The sequence below is a fragment of the Zeus faber genome, assembly GCF_960531495.2.
Source record: "Zeus faber genome assembly, chromosome: 20".
NCBI lineage: Eukaryota > Metazoa > Chordata > Actinopteri > Zeiformes > Zeidae > Zeus > Zeus faber.
The window spans coordinates 18,606,339-18,617,215 of NC_137207.1; the positions used below are offsets into that span (position 1 = coordinate 18,606,339).

The 10,877-nt window shown below is 41.2% G+C and overlaps 1 protein-coding gene across 1 annotated transcript in view; it reads right to left on the bottom strand.

Annotated features, from left to right (window-relative positions):
- Window positions 1–10,760, bottom strand: part of LOC307245764 (poly(ADP-ribose) glycohydrolase) — a 32,549-nt gene extending 21,789 nt beyond the window's left edge. Inside the window, exons 1-5 of the mRNA XM_080021432.1 lie at window positions 10,729–10,760; window positions 9,539–10,236; window positions 8,625–8,747; window positions 7,763–7,849; window positions 7,435–7,509 (exon numbers count right to left, since the gene is read on the bottom strand). Coding sequence (XP_079877558.1) covers window positions 7,435–7,509; window positions 7,763–7,849; window positions 8,625–8,747; window positions 9,539–10,198 — 945 coding nt within the window. The 5' untranslated portion in view covers window positions 10,199–10,236; window positions 10,729–10,760. The remainder of the gene's footprint in view (window positions 1–7,434; window positions 7,510–7,762; window positions 7,850–8,624; window positions 8,748–9,538; window positions 10,237–10,728) is intronic.
- Between the last annotated feature and the right edge of the window lie 117 nt (window positions 10,761–10,877).

The window sequence follows — 10,877 nt, forward strand, 5'->3', positions numbered from 1 at the left end:
ATTGGATAAACAGAGATAATCTCACCACATCCCAATGGTTGCATTTATTAATAGAATACATCTCAATGGAAAAGTTATTGGCAATATCCATAAAACAAGGTTGATTCATGTAATGAAATATGGGCTACTTTTATCACTGACATAACTCCAGCCATTAATACTTGAGTCTTCCTAAGGCGGGGCAATGTCGTGGCGTTTTGGGGCATGTGGGTGTCCCTCGGGTCTCACTGGGGTTCTGCGGTTGGGTAGGTGCTGAGCGGCTGTGGGGACGTCCATGGCGCTTGGTTCTGTGGCCATGGGGGGGTCCCGGGTCCACAAGGATGGTGGCATCCGCTTTTATCCCTTGGTTGAGCTGGCCGGTCTCCGGCAGTGTGGGGGGGCGGTGCCTGCGGCTGGCACCTGGCTGTCCGGGTACCTGTTCTCTGGCATTGTTGGTGCGTGGGGCACTCGTTGCTGGGGGGCGGGGTTGTGGGTGGGGGGCGGTCTGCTGCCCTCTATCCTGTGGTCCGCATGTGCAGTGGCCGAGGGCTCGTCAGGGGCCTGATGGGGTGGCGGGGCAGACAGGACAGCATGGCGGGAGCGCATGGCAGGGCGCTCTGCACCCGTGGCTGGTCGCTGTGGGTTGGGTGCCTACGTGTACGGGGGGTGGGGCATGGTCGGGTGTGGGGTGGGGTCTGTGTGGCCGCTGCCCGGCCTGCTGCTCCCCTGCGTTGATCTGGTTGTGCTTCGCCTATCTCTCCCAGTTCCAGAACTTAAACTCAGTACATACACCACACAAAAGGCCTAGGGTTTCAGGACGGGTGGGGCGCGAGCTGTGTGGGTAGGGATGCAGCGGGCGGCTGGGATCTCGCCCGTCACGCTCCTGTCGTGACGTGCTTTTTTTCCTGCAATTTTCACATCACTCATATTAGCTTAGAACTCATACACGCGCACATAAGTCTTACTCTGAACCACATTCCACCAGACCAGGTTCTGAGGGGCAGGAGGGGTGCGAGTGATTCAGGTTCGACATGCTTGGAGGACTTGCACCCCCACGCCCCGCAATTTTAACTGCAATTGCCAAGAGCACACATTGAGCACTGGGGTTTCTCCGGGGTGGGGCGGGGCGCTGGTGGGTTGGTGTGGTTGATCGGGGGGACCTGCTTTGAACACACCCCCAGCACCATCCTGGTTACATCTCTCTCCTTTTCTTCCTCATTTACTACCATAACTATGACAGGAAGAGGCCAAGTGACCAATGGCTGTTCCAGTTTTTCTGGACTTAATTAACTCTGTTTTTTCGATACATGTTGTTGTCCGTTGTTTCCATGTTTGTTTTCCCATGTACATGTTGTTGTTTGGTTCTATGTTTATTTATCTCACCCGTGGTGATCGTCCTCCTCTTGGAGTAGTGATTAGTTGCTTAAAAGACCCAAACATGGTAGAATAGGTCTCCAAAGAGGGGGATTGGTGGAGGTTCTGCAAAAAACTGCTCATGTCATGCTACAGCTCGTACCACAGGACAGAGTTATTGCAGCAGTTATTGATAATTTGAGAATGAATAAAGAGTTCTATTGCAGGTTGAGAAGTTGAACTCCACTTGCAGACTAACTCTGTCCTAGATGCAATGGAACAAACACTCTGTGTTGTATGCCCAGCATGCTGACAGCACAGGTGAAAAAAGAAAAAAAGAAAAGGAAGCAAACACAAAGAAAATCATTTGATCTTCATGTGGAGTGCTCTTCCAGGAAACTGAGTTATAATCTTTTAAATTGTCGCTGCAATACTAAAGCTCAGGCAGCAGCTCTTATAAGTTGAAGCGTGTACTGTTACCATAGACATTAGCAGGGTTCAACAGTAACGGTTTCCCGGTTGCCCTCGGCAACCAGATTGAGGCAAATGGCAACCATTTCCTGGCCTCTGGTTGTCTCCTTTGGCAACCACTTTTGGACAAAATAGGGATAGCAAACAGCAAAACGTGCATCCCAAAATAAGTACATTTGTCACATTAGTGACATCTAAATATTGCTGTTACAGACGGAACCAGAACGCTGCACGTGCGTTGGTGCGTGGTCATGTGTGCACAGGCACCTGTCCACGTTTTAATGCCTTTCTTCATCATCGGTTATGTGAAAACATCCTATTTCCACACAGTCAGAGAAAATAAAAATGTGCGTCCTGCTCATAGTTGAGTTATAAAATCCCAGCACACCACAGAGTTTTTCTCCTGCCGGGCGGCTGACAGCGCTGTCAATCACGGTGGACGGCAGTGGAGCAAGGTTATTACTGTCCAGGATGCAAACGTTTGGGTTGTGCTACAACCCTTGTTTCACGAATGAAAAACGAGAGTTCTTATGATGCCTTAAGCGGTCTCCACACAGCTGCACTGAGTGAAGCTGAAAGCTTTTTTAACCAACAAAGTCTTAACTTGGCCCTGACAGGCTGTGATTGGGCCACTGGGGCACCCATCATAAGGCCCGCCCCCCAGTAGTATATACTGGGTCACCCACCACCTGTCATACTTCCTCTGACATATTATTAAGCTCTTGAACGAGCTGGTTCGTGGGGCCACCCATAAGAACTGTCGTTCTTCATTCGTAAAACCAGGGTCGTAGCACAACCCAAACGTTTTACTTGATTTCGAAACTTGAGTTCTTACTATGCCATATTGGATGCCCACCACCCTCACTCACGACAACGTCAGAACTGGTGTGTCCAATGCAAGCCCTAAAAAGCAGAGACATAGAAGCCAGGGTCTGGGTTGTCCATTCCAAGGACCAACTGGCAGATGTGACCTCAAACCCCAATCCCAGCATATAAGAATCCATCCATAGGGTGTGGAGGTCAATGATATTACCACCCCACCAGACCCACCACAATGCTCGTGGGTGGGGATTCCGCCTACAGCTGAGCTTGTATCACCTGACTGTAACCACGCTCACCCACATAACGCAACTCTATACCGGGCTAACACCTGGCAGCTGCCAAAACAGCTTGTGCCAGTGCTGATGCCGTCATGTCGAGATATTGCTCACAATGTTGACAAAAACAAGCATGATTATCAAATGATAATCCATATGATGCAACCCTAATTCAGAATGATAACCGCTGCTAGTTGTGGCATAGGAAACCCACCCACAGCCGCAAACACCGCCCAATCATAGACTTACACTGTGACCAGGCCCGAACAAACAAATCTCTGCAGTCACACACCAGAACCGAGAGCCAAAGCAGACTCTTCCTTTAACAAACTCTTACTTTAACAAAGGCCGACTACCCTGGACACTGCTTATTGCTACCTGCAGCTATATTATGAAATTGAATTTATTCATTTGGAACTGAATTCCAATAAATTTGAAACTGAATGGGATATTATGAAATTGAATTCATTTGCTTTGAAACTGTATTTGATACTCACTGAAAATTCACTGAGTTTCCACAATTCAAATTCAGTTCAGTGTGTCTCACACATCCGGATCGTTGAGAAAGAGCTATCGAGTGCAGATTCACATACTTTTAGAATGGCTCCGTTTCCGGAAGTGAATTTCCCATATTCACCATGAATATTCATGAATTCATTCATTCGCCATTTCAGAAAATCCTTATATAAAGACGTTTGAGCCTGGAACCAACTACGAGATGAATCGTGACCATAAACCATTTGATTTGGAGCAAAAATAAATAAATTGGAAAATAGGGGGGAAAAAAAGGCAAAGGTCAAGGCTGTGTCCATAATTATTTAAAGGGTGAAGGAACTACTCATCCCACCAACCATTGCGATTGATACCTTTCCAATGACTTCCAACCTAGCAATAGTTTAGCACCCTTCATCTTGAATGTAAATTTAGTCATTATTATAGTGTTTATATTGTTAATAATTGTGTTGAAATTAGTGATGAATCGGTCTTGAACGAGTTGGCTCCTGTCTGAGAGCCGATTTCTTTTTCTTTTGGTAAATTAATACAAATCCTATAACGCAGTGGCACCGTTAGGGGTGGGCATTGGTGCCTGTCGCCCCCCTTCCCCGGCGAAGCACAAATTTAAATTGCAGAAAAAGAAATGCATGACGAATAATAACTAACATTTTTGAACAGAGCAGAATTGATTTTCTTAATATTATATCATACAAATTAAACTGAAACACATGTCTGTATGTAATTGTGTAATCGGTTATTAACCATACTATTTCATTAGTAGTCTTATTTTTGTTATACAACTAGGATAGTTATTCTGTAAGCATCAATATGATAAAAAACATCAAAATGTTGTTTTACATTATTTCAGGTTTTTATCCCAAACATAATTAACATAATTATTAAAATATGGCATTCTGGAAATTATAAGGTTTAGTAAAATTACATTGAATAATTGAAGTAAAATATGTGCACACATACCAATCATAGGTTCAAACTTTGCTAAATTTGGCTGAATTATAAAAGCCATAAGTAGTACTGAACAAAGAGCCATTTGGGAGTCGGTTGAGCCGGCTCTTATTGCTGAGCTGAGCCAAATGATCTGGCTCACTAAAAAGAGCCAGAATTCCCATCAATAGTTGAAATTGTGGTTGCTCTGTGGTAAACACAACGTAAACAATCAAGTTGAGTTTGTTGAGTTCCGTGGTGCCAGTAAGTCCTCCGGGTTTATTTTCTTGTAAATATCCCGTATTTTTAACCCAAGATCTCTGCTCCGCTGACTGATGCGCGATCCGTTGTGTGTCCCCGTTTCTCCTACAAAGCCAATAATAACAGTGTGTTTTTATTGTAGGTATATTTATTGTAATTGAATGAAAAAATAAAAAATAAACAACGCGCGTGACTCTGCCTCACGGGGACAGTTTCTCAGGCTGAAAGGGAGTTCTGTGAATCTGTGCTCGATTGCTCCTCCTCAACGACCTGAATTGCAAGAACTGAATTTGAATTGTGAGAAGTGAATGCATTTTCACTGAGGATCGAATACAGTTTCAGAGCAAATGAATTCAATTTCATAACATCACATACAGTTTCAAGTGTGTTGGAATTCAGTTCCACACTAATAAATTCAATTTCAAATTATGCTATTCAGATTCAGTTCTTCAATGCAATTAATACAAAGTCAAACAACACAAATTCAAATTCAGTTTTTAATGCAATTATTCAAGTCGAGCAATTCAAATATAATATAAATTATTAAATGATTCTCGTTTCGTTCTTATCTGAATTGGTTCTTTGGTAAAAATCAAAACGTGCGCGTTTCGATACCTGCTCCTACAATGCATTATTCTTTATGCAAATTAAATTACAGCTGTACAGTACAGCTGAACCTCATATTGACAACAAGATGCTTGTTTGCATTTGTGCGCTGCTTGACCGAAGTGATTCATGACAAATAAAAGGAAAAAAAAGTGTGTTTGGGGACCCCCCCCCCTCCCTTTCTCACCTACAATAAATTCCTGGGCGTTAAATTGTACACGCTAAAGGCACACATGTTTGACTGATCTCCAATTCATTAATAACACTATTGATATTTTGTACAACAGATGTGCTGTTAAAATGCCAGTTAAAATGTTACACGCAAATATCTGGGATAAAGAAGTGAGATGCAAAAATAACAAATTAAGCTACAGTTGGAAATAGGCCTAAAAAAATGGCAAACAACAAAACGGTAAAATGAACTACACTCTGGTGCTACGGCCTCTTAACACCTTTGATTTTGTAGTAATGAAATTTCAATTCCAAAAAATGATTTATGACCTGCACACTACATGCAATCATCGACAGCATATAGACGAAACAATGCATTCTTTGGGATGTAACGTCAGGTATTTTCATTTCTGACAAGCGACTAAACGTGACCTTTTGGCAGAAGATTAAATTACTTCTCTAGACTCCCCCTTCCCCTCTGAGGGGCTGCAACCTCTGCCATTCGAAGACAAAATCCATTACCAGTCGTGTGCAAAATGACAGCCAAGCAATAGACATACCGGCGCTCGAGGAAAAAAATCAAATAAAATAAATTAATAATGTAGAAAAATAAAGGAATTCATGTATCTTTTCCGGAGATGTGAGGCATCGACAATAACAATAAAGTCACTGAGGACAGAGTGATCCGGTAAAACCTTGGAGAGCGAGCCCCCCGCCGCCCCCCCCCGCCGACCACTGTATGAGAATAAAGCCTACTATGTGTTTCTGCATACAAGCCAGGAATATTGCCAAAGTGGAACATTGCCGTGAGTCACAGCATGGCCCATCTTTTCTAATAGAACATGGGTGCTTTTTCACGTTTGAGGCTGTGCTGCGTGTTTCTCAATACAGAACAGTGTGGTGTACAATGAGACACCGGATAATGGATGGCCTCCAGACAGGGATGATGCAGGGAAGGGTGACTGAGCTACAGCCAGCCAATCAGCAAGCTCATCATCCGGCAGCCAATCAGGGGGGCCCGAGCTTCACTTGGCCCCAACAGTGGAAATTATTTAGCTCAACTCTTCTATCGCCACATCAACGCAAATAAAGGGATAAGATAATGTCAAAAATCAGTCCTGAGTCCTATAAAGTGCAAAGTACACAAAATATCTTTCACACTTGCAGAAAACAGCTGTTTCGATTTTATTTATTCAGTCATTCGTGAAGAGTCTCATCAAGGCTTTCACGGAGCAGTGACCCAACTTTGTTTTAAAGCTGCATCCATCAAAACTCCTCCTAATTGCAGAGCTGCAATATGGAATGACTCTATTGAGCTTGGTGCTAAAACTATAGCTGATCCTGTTTACAATGAGGCATCCATACGGCCGTGTGCGCCACAAGACGCTCAGACGACATCATAACTGCTAATGAACCAGCTGTGCTGTGCGGGAACTGAGCTCAGTCTGGGAGCAATTTGGTTTATGATAGCTTCGACCGGCTAATCATTGTACTATATCTTGTCATAACACATCAACAGCCGTGGTCCTGTGGGAAAGCGAGGAGACTTGAAGCTACATATCTGGTTCAATATAAAACTCATCATATAACTAACACATGTACTGGGCTCCAACGGTTATGACTTGTGTGTCAAAGATACCGGTATCAATGAAGAAGAAGCGGAAAATTCCAATTGCTGATATTATCAGCCTTGATTTCACCTCTTCCTCTAACACAATCTAGACAAAAAAGTAAAAGAAAATAAAAAAAAACTATCATCGACAAATGATATCAAGTCAAATAATTAAAGATGAATAATGCAAACTTCAAACGTGAAAGTCTAAAACAAGGACTGTCATTTCAGAACTATTATGAATTTTGTTCCGTCATAACTTGATATAAATATTGAATGAAGCGCTAAACTTCTGGCCATAATGTTAATGAATGTGATATTCTTTCATAACATTTTTTATGTGTATTGGTGCTTTGTCAGACTAAATTTAAGGTATAAACACTGATATTTGTTGACATATCCCAATGAATATAATTGTCTGGTTCTTATATGAGTAGGACTTACCTTATTGCAGTAAAAATGTAACGCGTTGAAGTCCCATTTCTTGGCATGTGCAGCGTTGTATTTTAACATTGTGTTCTATGAAAACAGTTAAAACAGTTAAAAACATACATAATTATCATGGGAAAGATATAGGAATTGTAACTTGTAATTTCTGTTTCTGAAAAAAGCTTTTTGTTTTTTCACACCAGGTTAGTGTCTAGATCATTGTTTCTGGGAGGAGGGCACCATCTAATGGTATGATCTTGTTACAGCAAGGACAATCAACTAAATACTATACCATGAATAAATTGAAATACATTTTAAACAACTCCGTTTATATCAGTCTCACCTTCACATCTTGTGAACTTGTATACTTCCTTGTCAGCGTTTCCTTGATTAATTCCCATCGGCTCAGATTCTCCAGCTCTTGTGTTTCCTATTGAGACAAGATCTCCTGGTCAGCTTTCCCATCTTTAACCAACCCTGTAATATTACAATAGTGACATTGTTTTTATTTATTTTCTTTATCAAAATGGTCATTGTTGTAAAACATTATTGGCCACTTGTATGTATGCATTTATGCTACTCGCCACAGAATGAAATTTCCAGTTATAATAATAGTGAGATCACTAATTGCCAAGATCCTGTGTGTTTATTATTTACAATTCAGGTACTCCTCACTTAACAACCCGTTAACCTGTTTAAAGACCGTTCGGACTTACGACCAGCTCTCTGATCAGTCTGTATTGTGCTCTGCGTACAACACTGCAGCATGCGCGGCATCTCAGCATCAAGCATCTCATCGCACATTAGTGTATATATACACTAATGCGCGATGAGATGCTTCATGCTATATATACACACACTATATACGCTATATATACTATATACACTATATATACACTGTATACATCTCATCACCGTTCTCAGTGTCAGTCTCGTTCCCAGTCTGTCAGCATTCACTACATTAGCATTTGCAATGGCCACGCCCTCTTACTGTGAAATAACACAGGTCCTCATCTATCAACCAATTCGCTTAACGACTTGGTCCTAGGGACGGAACTCGGTCATTCAGTGAGGAGTACCTGTACTAGTGAGATCAGTGGTTGCAAAGCTCCTGTATGTTCGTTATTTCCCAGAACTTGTTTATTGACCGATATCCTTGATCATGCATTCCTTCTACTAACATTTACACAGCTCAATGAACATACCTCATTTACCACTGGAAACAAATTCATCCGTGAACAAGGCATCTTCACGTGGACGTCATCCCAGGCATCCACAAACTTGAGAGGATATGGAAAAGGAATTTGGCCGTTCTGAAGAAGATCTGTCTGTCAATGTGATTAACAACAGAAATATAATTTCATAAAACAATGGCACTAACAACAATCCATCACACCTCCTAATAAATAATATGGAACAGCGTAAAACTAGAATATATTTGTGTGTTTTGTGATATGCTATAGGGATAAAAAATGAATTATAAGAAGTGCTAGGTATGAACAGTGACAGACATAAAACTAAAAAGTGCTGGGTATGAAACTAGTGGGGATTTAAATACAACTTTTTATATTTTTTACAATTTTAAAAACACCTCCATAATTCGTAAAAATGACCTTTATATAAAAAAAAAATCTCAATTAGAGAGCCATTTCAAGTTAGTCGAATTTCAAAACATCTCTAAACTGATCTGAGATTCATATCAAATAAGAATGCTTTATGCTGACAAAAAAGCATCATCTAACTAGATAATACAGTTTCCATAAACGTGCTTAATCTTGTGTTGAGATTGTGTAACAAAATTACAACCTCAATACCAGGTGAGATGAAAAAATATATAGCTGTCAGATATTTTTAAATGATCATGTAAACAAATCAGATTAATCAGGTGAATAAATGACCATGACCAAAATAGCAGGTAGTGAAATATTTGGGGGATTATTGGGGATTTTGAAGCAGCATTGCTATTGTTTACGTCGCCCCATGACTAACTAACTAAGAAAATAAACAAACAAATAATATAGAGTTTAAATGAACAAAATAAGTATTTTTTATCAATATTACTGTTAAACAAAACATTATGAATTACTGTACAGGAAGTAAAAGAGATAATTGCTCAAACCCTTATGAGCACTGTGTGCTGGTTCGGCACGTTCCTGAGCCGGGGGAGAGCTTGGCCACACTCCGGCATCCTCCTCAGCTCGCCGATGGGAGTCCCCATCCAGGTTACATCCGGCTCATTTTCAGCAGGAGAGGAGCTTTCCTCGTCCCCATCCATTGCCTCCGGAGACGCATTCCGCCTGCGACATCTCAATGGCAAGTCTGTTGATGGGGTGACTGAAAAGAACTTTGTTATTTTGGGGTTGCACTTGGCGGAGTTTCTTGAGCCTCCCTCTCCATCACTTTCAGATGTCCCCCCTCTAGCATCACCGAGGTCTTGGGGGGTCAAAGGCTGCGTATCTTCGTCGACGTCAATACTGGTAAATTCTGCAGATCTAAAGCATTGTTCTTCACTTTCCGAGTCTTGAGCCGGGCAGCACTGAGAACCACCCGCATCGGTCACCCCTACATCACCTTGAACTTTGCAGGCTTTGGTTGCGCCGTGGAGTTTCCTGGGCTTAACAAGCCAACTTTCAAGTGTACCCCTGCATTTCTGTTGCTTCTTGGGGCCAAATCTGTGATTCGAAAAGTTTATCTTGACACCACGCAGTACACCAGTTCCACTCTTTGACCTCACATCCGTCTTGGCCTCTTTGTTTGGTTCTGTCCTCTCTGGGTCCATTGTCACATAATCCGTATTCTGGCAATCCAAACGTGATCCTGGAAATCATGGATTATCTTTTTATAAGAATGCAAATATAAAGCGACGGATACAAATTGATCCTGCAATACCTTTGTCAAAAATTAAAGATAATCTGAAGATGATTGAGAACTTTTTGAGAAAAAAATTTCAAACAGTAATTAATGTTTTGGAAATGGGCTGAATGTTTGTCCAAGTAGTCATTCTACCAAGAGGGAAAACAATTTTATAGGCATTATTATAACCACAGGTACGAAAGAAAATAATTCATTGGCGCAGCCTCAGGAAAAAAATAATATTAATACTTGAAGGTAGCCAACACAATAATGTGGGCTAAAATACTCACAGTAAAAGTTAAAAATCACTTATTATTATTATTATTATTATTATTATAACATGTGAAAGGAAATTGTTGAACAATAGTTTGATATATAATAACAAGAGAGAGACGGACAGATGGTAGATAGAGAGATAGAATCCGACACAATAATGTTATCTAAATGCATACTCACAGAAGAATTTCAGTTAAAAGACAAGAGGTTGATTTATCCACACTTCTTCAAAATGCAACACATCTATTGATGAAAGGCACATTATAGGTATACTTTGCACAAATAAAAAAAATAAAAAAAGATGAAGAAAGAAAGAAAGAAAGCGACTC